The sequence below is a fragment of the Canis lupus genome, chromosome 27 (assembly GCF_011100685.1).
Source record: "Canis lupus familiaris isolate Mischka breed German Shepherd chromosome 27, alternate assembly UU_Cfam_GSD_1.0, whole genome shotgun sequence".
Classification (NCBI taxonomy): Eukaryota; Metazoa; Chordata; class Mammalia; order Carnivora; family Canidae; genus Canis; species Canis lupus.
This window is the reverse complement of record NC_049248.1, coordinates 10,764,326-10,785,390: the sequence shown is the minus strand read 5'-3', so window position 1 is coordinate 10,785,390 and position 21,065 is coordinate 10,764,326. Positions and strand designations below refer to the sequence as shown.

Sequence of the window (21,065 nt, the reverse complement as noted above, 5' to 3'; positions counted from 1 at the left end):
ATGCAGTCCTATTTTTCTATGTGGTTTGCCTGTCTTTTCAAGACGTCCAAGAAATCATAGCTGACACCTATTTCAAAGATATGTTTTCTTTCTTTCTTAAAAAAGATTTTATTTATTTATTCATGAGAGACAGAGAGAGAGAGAGAGAGAGAGAGAGAGAGAGAGGCAGAGACATAGGCAGAGGGAAAAACAGATTCCATGCAAGGAACCTGATGTGGGACTTGATCCCAGGACTGCAGGATCATGCCCCAAGCTGAAGGCAATGCTCAACCACTGAGCCACCCAGGCGTCCCAAGGACAGTTTTTCTTTTGTCTCTACCAGTGATATTATATTTTTATATGTTTCTATGGTACTTATTTTCATCTCTTTTTTCACCTTTAAAATTCCTTTTAGCTTTTCTTTAAAAGGAGTTTTTAAAGGGTAGGACTAGGTTAAATTCTTTTCTGACACATGGTTTTAACAGGCTACCACTGGAGTGATGCTGCTGCTCACTTCTGACTGCCATCTAGGGGTGAGAGTTGAAACTTTGACAAGCCATCCCTGAGGATTCTTTGAAAGCCTCTATCTCCTCTTCATTTCTGAATGAGAAGTTGCTGAGTAATGTATTCTTGGTTGACAGTTGTTATTCCCTTTGACCACTTTAGAAATATCATCCACTTTCTCCTGTCTTACCCATGGGAGGAACATATATTGCTGGGAGGCTCCTTTTTGGTGGTGGTATGGCATGCCACCTTCAGAGCCCTCAAACAGTATTGGATCTCTTGCCCAAGATAGGCACAGATGGAACTATCATAGTGCCTGTGTGATTGTGATCAGGTTCACTTTCTGTGGCATTGGTACTGGTATCTAGGATGGAGACAAGTACGCATATTTCCTGGACACTGTATATGTGTCCTAGCATCTCACCATTGTGACCCTGTCTGGCAGTGACACTGGTTCTGGGATGACAAGCTTCAATGGGTGCTCAGAGCCATAGGAAAGGGTATCATAGTAGCATAGTCTAGGGATGATTGTCAATGTTTCAACTTTATCCCAAGCAACAATCACAGGACAGCAGCAGGATCCAGTGGTGTTTTGATAAAGCCATGTCAGGTCCCAGCGACCTGGGAACAGAGCTCAGGCAGCCTATCCCACAATGGCAATTCAAGCTGTCCTCTGGGCGCTGAAAGTGTGTCTTGATTGATACAGTATCACTAATGAGGCCTTCATAGAACACTATTTTATTATAGAACAGGGAACATGTACTTCTAAGAATGTCATACTGAATTCAGCTAGGACTAGTTTCTGAACACTAATTATGCATGTCTTTTCCTAGACTGTATTCATGAGCCCGCATTGGTGAGTTGAAATGGAGCATTCACGATGACAGTGCATCACAAAAATTAATAAATGCTAACTAAAATAAAGTGTTATAGGATTTGACCATACAGTGCTATAATGATGGCTTTTAAAAAAGATTTTATTTATTCATTTGACAGAGAGATAATGAGCAGAAAGTAGAAGCAGAGGGAGAAAGAGAAGCAGACTCTCCACTGAACAGGAAGTCCAACAGTGGAGAGGAGGGTATGGCTCCTTCCCAGGACCCAGGGATCTTGACGTGAGCTCAAGGCAGATGTTAAATCATCTGAGCCACCCAGGTGCCCCATTATGATGGTTTCAAAAAATCTTATCAGTTGTTTTGCTGAAATTATAATTCTTGTTTGAAGAGTCTTTTTGTATTATTTTCTTTTGTTTTGTTTTCTTTTTTTGTGGGGCGAAGTTGATTTGTTTCTCATTTTTTTGGTATGTTCAGCTCTGAATTTGACCTTCCTTTTTTTTCTTTATTATTTCTGGTGAAAATTCATCTATTATTTATCTTGTTACTTTTCTAATTGTAATGAGTGGTTTTTCTCTTGCTATTGTCTAGATCATCTCTTTTTGTTTGTTTGTTCTTTATTTTTTAAGTTGTGGCAAAAAAATCACATAACACAAAAGAACTCAGAGAAAGCATAGATTTTCTGTATTCTCCTTTTGTTTATTGTCTGCATGTGTAGCACATAGACTCTCATTTTCAGTATCCCTCAGTGCAGAGATTCATTTGCTACAATTAATAAACCTATATTGACACATCTTTATCATCTAAAGACCATCGTTTACATTAAGGTTATCTCTTGATGTTGTGTGTTTTATGAGTTTGGAGAAATATGTAATGATATGTATCAACCAGTATGGAGTTATACAGAATGGTTTTACTGCGTAAAAATTCCTTTATGCTCTGTCTATCCATCCTTCCTTCTCTGCCAAACCCTGTCAAATACTGATCTTTCACTGTCTCCAAAGTTTTGTTTCTTCCAGACTGTGATATATTGGAAATTGTACATTCTCACATCTTACATTATATTTAACTGCATCAGGGACATCTGGCTGGCTCTCAGCAGTTGAGCATCAGCCTTCAGAAGCTCAGGGCGTGATCCCAGGTTTGGGGATCCAGTCCCACATAGGGCTCCCTCGAGGAGCCTACTTTTCCCTCTGCCTATGTCTCTGCTTCTCTCTGTGTGTCTCTCATAAATAAATGAATCACAAAAAATCTAAATGTGTATTATATATATATATATATATATATATATATATATATATAAACTGCATCATACATCTTTTTTCCCTAAATTTTTATTTAAACTCTAGTTAAGTTACATATAGTGTAATATTGGCATCATGTGTAGAATTTAATGGTTAAAAAGATACATATAATACTCAGAGCTCAACACAACAAGTGCCTTCCTTAATACCCATCACCATTTTAGTCCATCCTCCACCTTCATACTCACCATCAACCCTCAGTTTGGTCTCTGTAATTAAGGGTCTCTTAAGTTTGCTTCCCTCTCTTTTTTCCCCTTCCCCTATGTTCATCTGGTTTGTTTCTTAAATTCCACATATGAGTGAAAAGATATAGTATTTGTCTTTCTCTGATGGACTTTTTTCACTTAACATAACACACTCTAGCTCCACCCAAGTTGTTGCAAATGGCAAGACTTCATTCTTACTGATGGGTGAGCAATATTCCATTGTGTATGCATATATCTTCATCTACTTATCATTCTTGGACATTTTGGGCGTTTTTGATAATTTGATTATTATTAACTATATCATGCATTTTAACCAACTTTAAGCATACAATTATGGAATGCTAAATATATACACATTGTTGCCCAACAGATCTCTACAACTTTCACCTCGTAAAACTCAAACGTCATCCTCATTGTGGAGTAATTCCCTTTCTCCACTATCCTTCAGACTTTAGGAATCACCATTCTATTTTCTGTTTCTATCAGTTAGACTACAAAAGAGGTTTCATATAAGTGAGATCATATACTTTTTTTCCCCCATGTATGTGTGGACCTCCTGATTTTAATGGGTATAATGTCCTCTGGTTTCATCTGCATTGTAGCATGTGATAGGAGTTCCTTCCTTTTTAAGGATGAATAGTAATATTACATTGTCATGTATATACTATGCTTTCTTGATCTGTTCATCCATTAGTGGACAATTGAGTTGCTTCTACCACTTGGCTGTTGGAAATAATTCTGCAGTAAACACACAAATAATGATATCTTTTTGAGCTCTTGCTTTCAATTCTTTTAGATATTTTCCTACTTGTGAGATTTGGTTCAAAAGGTATTTTATTTTTAATTTCTGGAAGAAGCTCCAGACTGTTTTTCATAATGGCTGACAAATTTACATTCCCAACACAATGTACAAGGGTCCTCTTTTACCACCTCCTTAGTGACACTTTTTTTGATAGTATTCATCCTAATAGTAGAAGTGATATCTCATTGAGGTTTTGATTTGCATTGTTCTGATAATTACTGATACACAGCATCTTTTCATATGCTTTTTGACTATTTATATGTTTTCTTTGGAAAAATGGTGAGTCAATGGCTTTCCCCATTTTGTAATTGGGTTGATTGTTTTTTGGTGTTTTTATCGACTTAGATGATTCTTCATGTATTCTGGATATGAATTCCTTTTTTGAGATGTAATTTTGCAATTGTTTTTTCCCACCCTTTCTGTCTTTTCATTCTGTTGATCATGCCCTTTCATGCACAGAAATGTTTAGTTCGGAGTAGCCCGTTTGCCTACAATGGACTTTTCCTTTGTGGTCTGTGTTTTTGCTGGCTTATCCAAGAAATCGTTGCTACACAAAATGTTGGCACACTTCCCCCATGTTCCGTTTATGGAATTTTATAGTTTTACATGATATGTTTAAGTCTTTGGTCCATTTTGAGTTAGTTTGAATATATGGTGTAAATATTAATGTCCAGTCATTTTTTGCATGTGGATAGTCTGTTTCCCAATCCTGTTTGTGAAAGATACAGTCCCTTTCCTATTGAATGGTCTTGGCGTCCTCATCAAAAATGATTAGAGTGAATATACTTTATGTTCAGATACACTTTTCAGTTATTTTTTCCATTGGCGATTTAGGGCCTAGACCATCCTATTCCTTCATCTTGCTCTTGTCATTGCCCTCCAGTGTGAACTAGTGTCTTGTGCAGATACGGATTCCGTGGTAGGTATGTGGTCTAAGGCTGCTGGAGGTGGAAGATCTATAACTCATTCCATGATTTTCACACTGACTTGAGTCACCTCATAATCCTGTTCCCTCAGGAGTATTACTTGGTCTGTATTTGCATGTGTTCTAGAGTCATTTCATTGTTTTCTGTATTTCTGTGTTATTTTTACTTTCTTGAGCCTCTAAAGTTAAAAAATATTTTTAGAATACATTTAAGAATTTGTTCACTCACTGTAACTTTCGATGGTGTTTCTGGTTGTGGTTTATGTTTTTAACTCCTGCTTCTTTTCTCCTTCTCAGACTGTATTTAGACCTATGCTGGTTTTCCTATTTGGAGGATTTCCGAGCTCTGCTAATTTTGCTCTCCTTTTTCTCTCGTTCTATGAGTGAATAATTTTTTTTACTACTTCCTCAGATTCATCAGTTTTTTTCTATTGCATCTCAAATTTTCCATAGTTTATTAATGAAATTCATTTAGGTATGCATTTATAAATACAAAATTTTTCTGTGGTTTATTCATATATTTTATTTCTCGATATACTCTACTTGCTATGTTGAGGCCATCATATGTTCATTTAGTTATCTGAACTAAGTTTTCTTTGTAATATACATATATTGTTAAATATGAGTTTAAAGCATTTTTTCTAATAAATGTAACATAATAACCCAGTAGAGGTTTATGCTGACCTATGTTTTCCCCTAATTTAGAATACATCTTCTAAGTTCATTGCATGGTTTTAAAAATTTTTAGATATTTTTGAAACATTAGCAATTATTCTTTTTATTTCAGTTTTTAGATTTATTATTTTTGAGGTTACATAAACTTTACAGCATAATTTTTTTCCTGAAGTGGGCTTGCTGATATATATTTTTAAATATTTTTTAAATTTATTTTTATTTAGTTATGATAAACATAGAGAGAGAGAGAGAGAGAGAGAGAGAGGCAGAGACACAGGCAGAGGAGAGGGAGAAGCAGGCTCCAGGCCGGGAGCCCGACGGGACTCGATCCCGGGACTCCAGGATCGCGCCCTGGGCCAAAGGCAGGCAAAACCGCTGAGGCACCCAGGGATCCCCTTTAAATATTTTATTTATTATTTGAGAGACAGAAAAACAGGAAGCAGCATGGCAGAGGTAGAAGGAGAAGCAGACTCCCTGCCAAGCACAGAGCACAACATAGAGCTCCATCCCAGGACCCTTTGATCATGACCTGAGCCTAAGGCAAAAGTTGAACCAACAGAGCCACCCAGGTGTCAGGCCAACTGATATTTTTTTTCAGTGTTTCCAAATTCTTTTTTTTCAAATTTTTTATCTCATTCCTAGGCATTGTCCTTGTGATTTTGTAGCTTCAACATCGTCCATAGTTTTTTTTTTAACTCTGTTCAAACAATGCAAGTCAGTTGGATTTCTACTTCTGCAATGCCATGTGATGTGATGTGGTGTGTGTGTGTGTGTGTGTGTGTGTGTGTGTGAATGTGGGAGAGGAGTGCTCACAGCTTTAAAATCAGGTCTTAAGGATGCTTTTGCTTTTACTGTATACTGGCTTCATCTTGATCTCCTCTCCCTGTGCCCATATTTTTTCCATCGACCAAATGTGTATAGAGATCTCATGTCAACTCCTCTGTTATACTCTTACATATCTTCCCATTATATTTATGGGGATTGCAGTGCTTAACCGAAGACCAAAGCCTCTGACTAGTAAATATACGAGTTTTCCTCATTCATTAACAAGCAAAATCAGCACTTTGAGCTGAAAAACCAATGGGCTATTTCTCTCCTTTCCCCAGTGCTAATCAATTCTCTCCAATGGCACCAGCACTATTGCTTTTTGCAGTTGCTCCAAATTATACAACTGCATGCATCTGGATCACTGAGCTAGGATGAGCAGGTAGGGAGACATGAGAGCAGTGCTAAGTAACAAGATTACAGATGTGCTTCTTCTTACTTGAGTCTCTAGGAGTTTATCAAAGATAGATATTTCACAAATCATTATTGACTTTTGATCAATGATCAGAACCCTGAAATTGTTACTTTTCTTAGTCTTCTTCACTTAGTCCTACTAAGATATTTTTATAATGTGTCCAGTGTATAACATTATATTATAATCTGAAAGATTATATAAAGAATTAACTTTATATTTTGGTATAAAATTCAAATGAGTATAAGAGCTTTTATTTAACTTCTAAAAAAAACTGTTTTCTCATAGTCTTTGTTCAGTCACCTCATTCGTTCTTCATGGATTATAGACTACCAAAGAATCAGTATTAATTCACCTGTGTGCACAAAGGTCTCCACTTTCTTTTCTAAAGCGTAAGTGTCATGACAACTTTTGTATTTTATGCCTGAGAAGGATTAATCTTACAAATAAGTACAAATGTGAGCAATTATATAAACACAATTGTTGAAGTGTTTCCATTGGAAAATTACATGGGGAATATTCCGATTTAGGCATATATTAGTCTAATTAAATTGTTTATTCTTCAAAATATTGTATTATATATTTTTAGGGTAATGAGATATAATCTCTCTCTTTCAGATTGCCGATTTCTTCAGAGAGCAACAAGAATTGTCCATATTTCAACTTTGACTCAAACAAAGGTTGTTTTGAATCTTGCTTAGATCTAAAAACATATGTTTGTAAACATCAGATAATTTAGCTACCTATTTCCATATAACACTGTCTCCCCATGTATAAAATCTGAGAACTTAGCTACCTATTTTAGTGTAATGCTATCTCCCCATCTGTAAAGAGCATAATTCTCATTTCTTCAATAGCCATACAAATATTTTCTCCAAAATCATTTTTAGAACAAGATTCACAACAAAATTAAGATGAAAGTACACAGCTATCCTATATTGTCACTGTATACACACATACATGGCCTCTCTCATTATCAGCATCACTCACTAGAATGGTTCACTTGTTACCAATCACTGTGGATTCATCATAATCACCCAAAGTCCAAAGTATGCTTGAGGTTTCATTATGATGTTGCAGAATTATTTTTTAATGTTTATTTATATTATTGTAAACAATATATACTCAAGGTACATATGCATTTCTTACCTTTAGCTATTTAAATTATATATATACATATATATAACATATACATAAATTACAAATTATTGTGACAAGGAGTATTATTGTAAAGTCTTCAATAAGGTGATCAATCCACTTATATTTCCAAATTAATTGATTTGTCTTAGCCCTCACAGGGGCTGCAGATAAAGGTTGAACACATAGAGTGGTAATGTTATCAGTCAGAATAAAAATTAGTCAGGAGACAGAAACCAGGGGATGCTTGATAAACAATTATTATCCATTTATAAGGGAAAGCCTGCTGAGAGGAAAGGCAGCTAAAATAAAGAACATCATAAAGAGTTTCTTAGGGTTGAGGGAGAAGACCCAAAGGAGAGATCACTGGGAAGCCAGGTCTACTCTCTGAAGATGGGTTGTAGATGTTATTGAAGACAATGTGCCTACACACAGGTGCAAGGCAGATATGCTCACAAGATTGGCTTGGGACAGAGCAGCTGCGCAGTCCACAGGCTGAACTTGGTGAAGATAAATCTCAGGCTGTGATTGGCAAGAGGGATGAATCTCTGCAAGAGTGTTAGAAGGCACAGAGCAGAAGGCAGGAAGATTTCACAGGACTCCCTGTATGCATGCAGCTGGCTACCAAGCCATACTGGCAAAAGGCCCTGAAAACACCAAGAAACCAGAAAGAAGAGCCATTTCTGCTGCACTGTCTCTCAATTGCCTTTAGCAACATAACTCAATCTCATGTGAGTTGACAAAGGAGAGAAGTTTATAGCACCTAGCTCCATTATCAGAGAACAGTAAGGGCAATAAGGGATTGATGTGGGGCTGAGAGTACTCAGTTGTTAACAGGCACTCAGGGTGATCATGCAGCCAGCACAGGGTGGCTATATAAGAGCCTTTCACATCTGCCCCACTTCCTCAGATCATGGAACCAACATTATCTTCAGAATCACTTTCAGTAAAGCACAACTCAAATTAGATTCATTTTGATAGAGATTAGGTTTTCCTCAATCAAAAATAACCCATGTCCTTTGATATTTCTTCTTGCGTGTTGCTTTCCTTACCTGGATTTCAGATATTTTGGAAGGTATCTGGTTTTTTTTTTTTTTTTTTTTTTTTAGATATCTGGTTTTATTAAAGTCTCTAGGAACTCACTTCTGTCACTCTCTACTCATGCTAGAAAATATTTGATGTAAAAAATAAAATGTTAAAGTGAATAAAAGAGTAAAAGTATGAAGATTTTGGTATTTTTGGTATTGCCACAATTCATGACAAACTTTAGTAATTTGATAATGGTTTAGATATTTTTACCCTAGTACAGTTATAAGCGGGGGAGAGAAATTAAACAGGATAATTATTTGCAAAACAAATTCATATTGCATATACAACTATTTCTTTGAATATAGACATTCTTCATATTCCATACTGATTCTATATACTTCAAAAGAGAAATTATATGAATATTCAAAATCAAATTCATATAATTGTAAATGGTAGCTATAACTAAGTTACCAAAGTTAGGCTACAAACAAGCCAAGATTGCACTGACATTGGAAAATAAGCATTTATTTCTAATTTACCAGTTTGTTCTTTGACTGGCTTTAGTGATCGAGGCTTGGCATGCATGGGAGTGGCTCAAGAGTGCACATTAAACTCAGACATTTTTTTATTTATTTGATTCTTGGAAAAGCAGGTTAGCTGGTATATGACATTATATAGCAGAAATTAGTGGCTAGAGAAATGTGATTCTTATCGCCTGTACTCTGAACCCATATCAATCACAATTCCACTCACATTATATTGTAAAAATAAGTCACGTAGCTGAACTCAACACGGATTTTCTGCAAGATGCAGTCCTTTCAAAGTGGCCAGATGGTAATAATATAGTTTTTATTGAACAGTAACCTAATCTATCATAATGGCCTTAGGAATATGTTTCTCATTATATTTCATGAGATAGAGAAGGTGGTTTGTAAAAGAAAAGTATTGGGAAATAGATGGAAAATTTAGTACTTTCTTCACTTCTCATCTAGTTTTTGTCTCCTCAGTGCCAAATAGGTTGTAGTTTCATAGAGTGGTGAACATCATCATATAGATGCTTGCAGAAGGTCACTGATCAATTTACAAATGGGAATAAGCAAGTAGGGGGGTAAAGTTTAAGGATTTTGGCAGTGAAACCATGCCTCTTCAATGTAACTTCTAAATGCACACTTTAGGCCTGTGAGTCAGTTTATATAACTGTTCTAGCTCAATTTCCTGTCCTGGGAAATATGATAGATACAGATTTTATTCACAGAGTTACTTGAAGATTATTTGGGCAGTACTTCTTGGCACACAAGTATTCTCTAGATCAGGCATTTTGACTTAAGAGCTTGTTGCTTCATTTCCATCTCCTGTGACATGATGACTATAATTGTAGACACCCCACACGGCTGATCTGAGGATCAGTAATAAAATGTCTAATTATCCTGAAAATATCACCACATGATATTCTTGGTATATGTGATATTTTCCTATTTTGCTTTTCCAAATATTCAACAAAAACTGATTTCCAAAAAACTCAGGCTCTGATACTATCTTCTTCCCCTCATCTGTCTGAATCTCAATTTTTTATGACATATTACTTTCACTGGGCATCAGAACTATAATATGACTTAACCAATCCCATCAAATATATTGAAGATTTTTTTTTCATTTTAAAACAGAGTTTTAAAAATTCAGTTCATGTCATGTATGGACACTATACAAGGGTAAGTTTTTTTGGACATGCATTTCCATATTTGCAATCAAGTTGCAATTTCTGTTCTTTCTTTATTGGTCAAGAACTCTAGTCTCCTCACCCAATGTTTCACTCTGGACCTCTATACATGTTGTCTCTTCTGGAAATAAAGAACTTTTGACAGGAATTGTCAAGGTTTGGCAAGATAGCCAGTGTGGATCCTAGTTTTGGGGAACCTACTGGGTCCTGGGGAAAGAAGACACTGAAATGCCCTTTCCCAACCAGTGTTGTGTATCCCACCCACATCTATGTATTTCTTACCATTGAGAAGCAAGAAAAGTAAGAGGGAAGTTACTTTAAAATAATATTGTGATGTAGAACACCTCCCATTTTTTCCCCAGTCTTTTTTGACATATCTACATACTTCTGAAGAAGGTGCCTAATGTCTCACATGTACCCATAAGAAGCCATGGAAAATCTTTGGTAGAGTGAGCTTAAGTTAGATGATCCACCAAAACCCCTGGAGACATATAAATATGGAAAAATGTTTTCATGGAGGTAATCAAGTGTGAAGCTCAAATAGAGTGTCACAGATATATTTCTGGAACTTGCTGTCAGTTAGGTGACTCTTTTTGACTCAGTTGATGGCTTCAGGGTCATGAGATCTAGCCTGGCCTCAGGCTCTGGGCTCAGGGTGGAGTCTGTGGAAGACTCACTCTCCCTTGGCCTCTTCTCCTCCCCCTTCTCTCTTTCAAATAAATCAATCTTAAGAAAAAAAAGACCACGCTGTCTTGATGATGATAGCTTTATAATACAGCATGAAGTCCAGAAGTGTGATTCATCCTGCTTTGATTTACTTGTTCAACATTACTTTGGCTTCTTTTGGGGAAGTGCTGAGAGTGGACAGCATTGTTGTGCCTGACTCTCTTACATTGTTGGTGGGAATGCAAACTGGTACAGTCATTCTGGAAAACAGCATGGAGGTTCCACAAAAAGTTAAAAATAAAGTTACTCTATGACCAAGCAAATGTACTACATGATATTTATTCAAAGGATACTAACATTGTGATTTGAAGGGGCAAGTGCACCCCAATGTTTAGAGCAGCAAACATTGGCCCAAAATAGCCAAAATATGAAAAAACCCTTGATGTCCATCAACAGATGAATGGATAAAGAAGATGTGGTCTATATAAATTGGAATATTACTCAGCCATTAATAAGAATGAATCTTGCCATGTGCAATGATGTGGATAGGACTGGAGGGTGTTATGCTAAGGGAAATAAGTCACTCAGAGAAAGACAAATACCGTATGATTTCACTCATATATGGAATCTAAGACACAAAACAGATGAAAGTAAGAAATGAGAAGAAAAAATTAAATAAGATGAAAATTGAGAGAGAAGTAAACCATAAGAGATGCTAAATAATGCAGAACAAATTGAGGGCTCCTGTAGAGAAAGGTTGTTGGATGGGGTAGCTAGGTGATGGTTATTAAGGAGGGCAGGTGATATGATGAGCACTGGGTGTTATATGCACCTGATGAATCACTAAAGTCTGTCTCTGAAACTAATAAAAAGGAAAGAAACAAAAAAAAAAGAAAAAGAAAAGAAAGAAGAAAGGGGAAAAATCACAGAGAAGGCAGAATACAAAGATCAATATGATACTTTTCTCTGTGTCTAACTTTCTGAGAATCTGTATTAGGTATTGAATAGAATGGGTTTGTTCTCAATCCCAAATAAACAGTACTCATTTCAGTACTAAATCCAGAGGAAGGTAGTACCCTTTTACTTTTTTGCAGACGAGTAGAAAGTATATTCTATGCAGGCCCTCAGTTCCAAAGAAAATGTGAAAAGGACAAAGTTGTTTGTCCAATCTTGGGTACTAAATTTATTAATCTGAAAATTTTATTTTCTGGTCATTAAGGAGTGTAAGTGATAGATAAAATAAGATTATAGCTGACACGTTGTGTTTTGGCGACAGGCAGACAGACAGGCAGACGCAAAATAAGATTATAGCATTTTAAAAATGTTGCTCTGCCCTTGATTACAGCCAGTGTTTGTGCTTCCTCCTAGGGCAACATGTAAACATCTAGCTTTTGCCCCCTCAAATGCTCTGGATTGGAGAAAAATAATGATGCAATCTGAAGGTGTTCAAAAACAATTTTTACAAGAAAGATCAACATGATAATACCAAAAGTTGTGACATGCATAATTAGTATCTTACAAGGAGGGGGAAATGATGAGCACAGAGTATTTGAAGAATTAATGGCTGAAGCGACTTCAAATTTGTTAAAAAAAACACCAAGTTAAATTCAGGAAACCAAGCAAAATCTTAATAAAAAAATAAAAACTAAATCACAAGTGGGCACATTGTAGACATATTTCTGAAGCCGATTAACAGATATTAAAAGCAATAGGAGAATAACAACACTTTCTATGCCTACACACTCGTTACATATAATGAAATTTAGGAGGTAATAGAAGATTCATCTCAAGTAAAAAACCCTGCCAACCCAGAATTCCATATCATTAATGGTCTTCCAGAATGAGTGTAAATGATATTTTCAAACAACTACTCAGAACATCTATCACCAGCAGGCCTGCAGTGCAAGAAGTGCTAAAGGAAGGAAATTTCCCAGGTTCACATGTAATAGTTTCATTTGGAAACTGGGTCTTTGGGAAGGCATGAGGACATGTAAAGTTATAAATATTGAGGTACATATGGAAGACAATCTTCTGCTAATTTCTTTGCATTGTGCTTGACCATTGAAAGCAAAGTTTGCAAATTTCTTCCAGTGTTTACCATGTATGTAAGATGTGATATATGTGACAACTTTACACCATAATGGAAAGAAGAGGTGATCAATAAACCTGCTCTGTACAAGATTTCTTAAGCTGCACAATTAATTCCACTTGGACTTGTGAAAAGTTGAGTGTGTAGTGTAATGTTCGAACAACCCCTAAAACTGTAATGTAAACATGGATAGCCTAGAAGCCAATAAACTAATTGAAATAGAGTTCTAAAAAATACTCAAATAATCACAGAGAAGGCAGCACAGAGTGCACAAGGACAAAATAAATTATAAATCCACAAGGATGTAATTTTGGAATTAACAATTATATAATAGGAATATTATCTATATGATGACATAAGAATTCTATCCCAATTCTTACTTTTCCAATTCTTCACCATAGTATATGTTAACTAACTTAAGGTAGTATTCCTTTGGCAGATTAAATTTAGGCTGCCTTCCCTTGAAATAGATGTAGTATTTTCCAGACTATGAAAAAAAGTTTTAAAAAAATCTTTCTCATTTTTAAATTTCCAGATATATATTAGTACATAAAAATAAAGCTCCAGAGTTTCATCCACATAACCATTGCCATTATCTTCTTCAAAGAAAACAAACAAACAAAATTCCCTACATGTACCATTTATCACAAGCAAAATTATTTCCTAGACTTTAGTGATCATGTTGCTGAAGAACAACTTCTACAGTTGTTCTCAACCCAGGCCATATAGGATTTGGAAACTATGATCAAAATTGAAAACCAAGCAAAAAACAAACAAACAAAAAAAGTAAGAAGAAGAAAAGAAAAAGAAAACAAAAAATCCAAATGATGGAATTCTTGAATATGGATTATAAAATTCTAATATGTAGAATGAATCAAAGTATAAGGGATACAGATGGACTACCTAATAAGAAGTTAGTGTCTGAGGGTTGGGTGATGGGAAAAACCCAGAGAAATTTGAAAAAGTAAAAAAGAGGAATTCTAGAAATGAAAAAAAAAAGCATTTAAATGAATAATCGATGGAATGATAAAGAACAGATTAAAAAGAATTAGGAAGAAAGTATCTGAATTGAAAGAACTAGAGACAAGAGAAAAGGAGGTAGAGACAATAAAAGATACTCAAGTGTACTGAGCCACCTAAGCATCCCCTATTTCTTTGGTGTTCATATGTCACTGTAGTGAACTAATGTCACTGTGGGGAACAGGCTGTAGAGCCTATCCGAGAACTGAATCTCATGGTGCTGGCCACACTGGGGGAATGGGAGGTCATGAGTCTGCACACTAACTCTTTACCACATTGTTCTCCAGATACAGCTCCTTTGCTCCCCCCTCCTGGAGTCCATAGCCTATTCTTTTACCTTTTGAAGTAAACGTGTTTTTCTCTGCTTCCAAAAGTTAATAATTCCTATAGCCAACCTGTTAGCTCTCTTAATAAAAACTGGAGAGGACAAAGCCTTGGGGTCCAAGTCCGAGTCTGATTGGAGTCCAAGTCTTTGTCCCCCTGTCCCCCAGATTAAATTCAGCGAAACTCCAGGTCTTTCTTCATGTCATCGCCTTGGACTATGTTAGATCTGTGGCATGTCACTAACTTGTGTTTTAAAAGTCTACAGTTTCAGGGGCTTCTACTTGACCCTTTAACGTGGGTTGGAAGTAAATGACTCCACACGGATTTTTTTCAATTGGGAAGGGCGGGGCAAGATGACAGAAGAGTAGGGTCCCCAAGTCACCCGTCCCCACCAATTTACCTAGATAACTTTCAAATCATCCTGAAAACCTATGAATTTGGCCTGAGACTTAAAGAGAGAATAGCTGGAATGCTACAGTGAGAAGAGTTCGTGCTTCTATCAAGGTAGGAAGACGGAAAAATACATAAAAAAGCATCCAAGGGAGGGGGGGGCCCACGAGGAGCCGGACTAAGGCCGCGGGCGAGAGCCTCCAGGACAGGAGAGCCGCTACCGGAGAAGCAGGAACTTTACCAATCTTCCCAGTCAGAAAGGCGCTCCCAGGGAGCTCGGGCAGGGCCCAGGAGGGGCAGTGGAGCCCCCAGGTTCCCAGGGGCACTAACAGGGGGTGCGCCCAGGGGAGAGCGCGCCACACACCGCAGGTCGAGCTCCCTAAAGGGCTGGAGCCCAGGGCGGCGGGACCCGGGAGCAGTTCCGATGGCTGATCGGGTGGCGGCTCCGTGGGGAGGGGCTGCGCGGCCCCAGGAACGGGCTTCCCGCAGCGCAGACCCAGGAGCCCAGGGCCCTGGGGGACACAGGTTCTGGTGCTCCCCTTGGGACAGGGAGAGGCCAGGAGGACACAGGATAGGGAGGGCGCTCCTTCCCCGGGTGCCCCCGAGCTGTGCAGGTCAGCAGCCCGGCCCCCAGGGCATCCAGGCCTCTGCGGACTGGGAGCTGCAGTAGTTACTGCGGGAGCTGATTCCAGGGCTGGAAGGCTGGCCGCTGCCACTGTTGTTCCTCTGTGTCACTTTGTGCCTGGGACAGAGCGGGCTGCCAGTGAGCAGGAGCCTCACAGGATAAACAGCTCCCACTGAGCTGTGCACCTGGAAGGGCGTGGGGCAGCTCCCCCAGGTGCACACACCTGAGAATCAGTACAGCAGACCCCTCCCCCAGAAGACCAGCTGGAAGGACAGGGGAAGAGCAGGTTCTTGACCGAGCAGTGCTGGAAAACTCCAGGGGAAGTCGAGGGACTTACAGTATATAGAATCAGAGGATAACCCTCCTTGTTTTTTTCTTGTTTTCTTTTGTTTTTGTTTTTAACTTTTGTTGTTTGTTTTCCCTTTTTTCCTCTTTATTTTTCCTTCTTTTTTCTAGTATAACTTGTTTTTAGAAACTCTGCACTGAACAAAATGACTAGAAAGAACTCACCACAAAAGAAAGAATCAGAAATAGTACTCTCTCCCACAGAGTTACATAATTTGGATTACAATTCGATGTCATAAAGCCAATTCAGAAGCACAATTATAAAGCTACTGGTGGCTCTGGAAAAAAACCATAAAGGATTCAAGAGAATTCATGACTGTAGAATTTAGATCTAATCAGGCTGAAATTAAAAATCAACTAAATGAGATGCAATCCAAACTGGAGGTCATAATGATGGGGTTTAATGAAGTAGAAGAACAAGTGAGTGACACAGAAGATAAGTTGATGGCAAGGAAGGAGCTGAGGAAAAATGAAAAAAACAAAAGATCATGAGGATAGGTTAAGGGAAATAAATGACAGCCTCGGAAGAAAAAATCTACTTTTAATTGGGGTTTCAGAGGGTGCCAAACATCTCTAAAGTAACAAGAGCTTTAAACGATACACTGGACCAGACGGATTTCACAGATATTTACAGAACTTTAGATCCAAACGCAACTGAATACACATTCTTCTCAAGTGCACATGGAACTTTCTCCAGAATAGACCACATACTGGGTCACAAATCAGGTCTTAACCAATAATAAATGATTGGGATCGTCCCCTGCATATTTTCAGACCATAATGCTTTGATACTAAAACTGAAGCACTAGAAGAATTTTGGAAGAAATTCAAACACATGGAGGTTAAGAACCATCCTGCTAAAAGATGAAAGGGTCAACCAGAAAATTAGGGAAGAATTAAAAAGATTCAAGGAAACTAATGAGAATCAAGATACAACCATTCAAAATCTTTGGGATACAGCAAAAGCAGTCCTGAGGGGGAAATACATCGCAGAACAAGCATCCATCCAAAAACTGGAAAGAACTCAAATACAAAAGCTAACCTTGCACCCAAAGGAGCTGGACAAAAACAGGAAATGGATGCCTACACCCAGCAGAAGAAGAGAATTCATAAAGATTCGAACAGAATTCAATGAAGTAGAGACCAGAAGAACTGTGGAACAGATTGACAAAACCAGGAGTTGGTTCTTTGAAAGAATTAATAAGATAGATAAACCATTGCCAGCCTTATTACAAAGAAGAGAGAAAAGACTCAAATTAATAAAATCATGAATGAGAAAGAGGAGATCACCACCAATACCAAGGAAATACAAACGATTTTAAAAACTTATTATGAGCAGCTATACGCTATTAAATTAAGCAGTCTAGAAGAAATGGACGCATCTCTGGAAAAAGACAAACTACCAAAACTGGAACAGGAAGAAATAGAAAACCTGAACAGGCTGATAACTAGGGAGGAAATTGAAGCAGTCATCAAAAACCTCCCAAGACACAAAAATTCCCAGGGGAATTCTATCAAACGTTTAAAGAAGAAACCATACCTATTCTACTAAAGCTGTTCGGAAAGATAGAAAGAGATGGAGTACTTCCAACCTCGTTCTATTTGGCTGGCATCACCCTAATTCCAAAACCAGACAAAGACCCCACCAAAAAGGGAGAATTATAGACCAATATCCCTGATGAACATGGATCCAAAAGTTCTCAACAAGATACTAGCCAATAGGATCCAACAGTACATTAAGAAAGTTATTCAGCATGACCAAGTAGGTATTTATCTCTGGGATGCAAGGCTGGTTCAACACTCGTAAAACAATCAATGTGATTCATCATATCAACAAGAGAAAAAACAAGAACCTTATGATCCTCTCAATAGATGCAGAGAAAGCATTTCACAAAATACAGCATCCATTCCTGATCAAAACTCTTGAGAGTGTAGGGATAGCTACTAAAACTGAAACAGGAAGAAATAGAAAACTTGAATAGACCAATAATCAGTAATGAAATTTCATCAGTAATCAAAACAAACAAGTTTATAGGCAAATTCTACAAAAACACTAAAAATAATTAATCCATATTCTTCTCAAACTGTAAGGCATTTCCTCCTTCTTTCTCTCTCTCTTTCTCTCTCTCTTTCTTTCTCTTTCTTTCTTTCTTTCTTTCTTTCTTTCTTTCTTTCTTTCTTTCTTTCTATCTTTCTTCTTTCTTTCTTTCTTCTACCATTCCTCCAATGTGGTGTTTGGACTCACAATACCAAGATCAAGGGTCACATGCTCTGCAGATTGACCCAGCCAGGCATCAAAAAATAGAAAAGAAAGAAAAATGACCAAATTCATTCTATGAGGCCAGTATTACCCTGATACTCCAAACCTGCTAAAGATTCCACTAAAGAAAGAGGACTATACTCCAGTATTCCTGATGAACATGGATATAGATTTTCTCAATACAATGTTAGCAAACCATATCCATCAATACATTAAAGGAATCATTCACCATGGTAAATTATTTCTCAGTTGGAAGGGTGGTTCAATATTTGCCAAGGAATCAAGGTGACATCACATAATAAAAGAAGGGATAAGAATCATACAATCATTTCAATACATGCAGAAAAAGCATTTGACAAACTACAGTTTCATAAAAACCATTCATAAAAATTCTCAGTAACATAAGGAAAGAGGAAACATATCTCAACATCATAAAGGCCATATTAGCTGTGAAAAACCCACAGCTAATATCATCATCAATGAGGAAAAACTGAGAGCTTTTCCTCTATCATCAGGAACAAGACAGGAATGTACTCTTACCACTGTTATTTAACATATTACTGGAAGTCTTATAGCAATTAGACAGCAAAATTAGACAACAAAAGGAAATAAAAGGCATTCAAATCAACAAAAAAGAAATAAAACTTTCACTATTTTCAGATGACATGATACTCCCTATAGAAAACCAAAAAAGAGTCTACGGCCATACCACCCTGAACGCGCCTGATCTCGTCTGATCTCGGAAGCTAAGCAGGGTCGGGCCTCGTTAGTATTTGGATGGTAGAAAACCAAAAAGACCATACCAAAAAATGGCTAGAAACCCATTAACAAATTTTGTAGTCTTGGGATACAAAGCTAATATACAAAATTGTGCTGTATTTCTATACACCAATTATGAAGCAGCAGAAAAAGAAATTAAGGAATCAATCCTACTTATAATTACACCAAAAATGATAAAATACCTGAAAACAAACCTAGTCAAAAGGAGAAAGACTTATACTCTGACAATTATAAAATACTGATGAAAGAAATAGAATAACACAAAGAAATGGAAAGATATTACATACCCATGGATTCAAGGTACAAATATTGTCAAAATGTCTATATTATCTGAAACAATCTACAGATTTAATGCAACCCCAATCAAAATACAAAATACCAATAGCACTTCTCACAGAGCCAGAACAAATAATCCTAAATTTGTATGAAACCACAAAAGACTCTGAATAGCAAAGTAATCTTGAAAAAGGAAAGTGAAGCTGGAGGCATCATAATTCTGAACTTCAAGTTATATTACAAAGCTAACAGACACATGAAAAGAGGCTCAACCTCACTCATTATCAGAGAAATACAAATTAAAACTACAATGAGATATCACCTCACACAATCAGAATGGCTAAAATGAACAACGCAGGTAACAGCAGATGCTCGCATGGGTGTAGACTAAGGGGAACCCTCTTGCATTGTTGGTGGGAATGATAATTGGTACAGCCATTCTGGAAAACAGTATGGAGGTTCCTCAAAAAATTAAAAATAGAACTTACCTATGACCCTGTAATTGCACTACTAGGTATTTACCCAAAGGAAACAAAAATATTGATTAAAAAGGATACATGTCCCGATGTTTATAGCAACATTTTCTACGATAGCCAAAAAATGGAGCAGCCCATGTCCACTGATTGATTGATGAATGGGTAAAAAATATATGAGATTTTATATATATGTAACATATATTCATAAAATATATATTCATAGTATATATATTCATATGATATACATGAATATTACTCAGCCAGTAAAGAAAATCTTGCCACTTGCAATACTATGGATGGAGCTAAAGAGTATTATGATTCTAAGCAAAATAAGTCAGCTAGAGAAAGACAAATACCATATGATTTCCCTCATATGTGGAATTTAAGAAACAAAATAAAGGAGCAAAGGGTAAAAAAGATAGAGGGAGGCTAAGCAAGAAACAATCTTAACTGTGGAGAACAAACTGATGGTGTGGGGCTGGATTAAATGCATGATGGAATTAAGAGTGGACTTCTTGCAGTAGTGTTGTATGGAAGTGTTGAATCACTATACTTTACACCTGAAATTAATATTATATTGTAAGTTTACTAACCAGAATTTAAATGAACACTTAAAAATAAATAAGTGATAGTAATTATAGCATCAGAAACATAGTCAACAATATTGTTATATCTTTGCATGGTGACAAATGGTAACAAGCTATACAGTGGTGAATATTTCATAATGTATATAAAGTTTGAATCACTATGTTGGACACTGGAACTAATATAATATTGTATGTGAATTATGCATCATTAAAAATAAAATTGTCACCCAGTGTTGCAAAGAAAAAGGGAAACATACAGATCAATAGAAACATAGATGCCAAAAAATAAATAAATAATTGCATTTTAAAAGTACTTTTTCTGCCTCCTCAATTTTTCTAAAAATCTAAAAATACCTTCATCTTTATAACTGAACTCTACTTCTGAAACTAATGATACACTAAATGCTAATTAACTGAATTTAAATAAAATAACATTTTAAAAATTTGCCTTCATCTTTCCTTATGTAGTTAGGCTTTTGTCATTTAGAAGAAATATTTCTATTACTATACAACTAGTTATCATGGGAGGATGAATCAATGAATATTTGAGTAATTACTTAATATTTAAATCTCTGCCATGGTGTTATTGTTCAATATTTTTTGATATCCTTCCCAGAAATGTATTCTATTCAGCAGAAATCTAAATAATTTATTTAAAGATAATATAATTGAATGCAGGCGTATTAAAAACTAAGGCTGAAAAATAGAGAAGTTTGGAAATTGATGTCATTGTGACAGTGACAATAAAGTTGAAAATGGAAGTCTTCGGAATTAGTGTCAAATACCAGTACATCCCTGTTACTGGGATGATGATTTTAAAGTATTTTCAGTATAATAGAAGTGATATAGCAAGGGCACAAGAAAGAAGTATGTGATGAT

General features: G+C 36.6%; 1 protein-coding gene across 1 annotated transcript in view; it reads left to right on the top strand.

The window, feature by feature from the left end:
• Positions 1-12,432, top strand: part of LOC100683403 (NKG2-A/NKG2-B type II integral membrane protein-like) — a 62,829-nt gene extending 50,397 nt beyond the window's left edge. Inside the window, exons 14-16 of the mRNA XM_038576784.1 lie at positions 6,754-6,857; positions 7,084-7,145; positions 12,383-12,432. Of these exons, the coding sequence (XP_038432712.1) occupies positions 6,754-6,857; positions 7,084-7,145; positions 12,383-12,402 (186 nt within the window). The 3' untranslated portion in view covers positions 12,403-12,432. The remainder of the gene's footprint in view (positions 1-6,753; positions 6,858-7,083; positions 7,146-12,382) is intronic.
• The last annotated feature ends 8,633 nt before the right edge of the window (positions 12,433-21,065 follow it).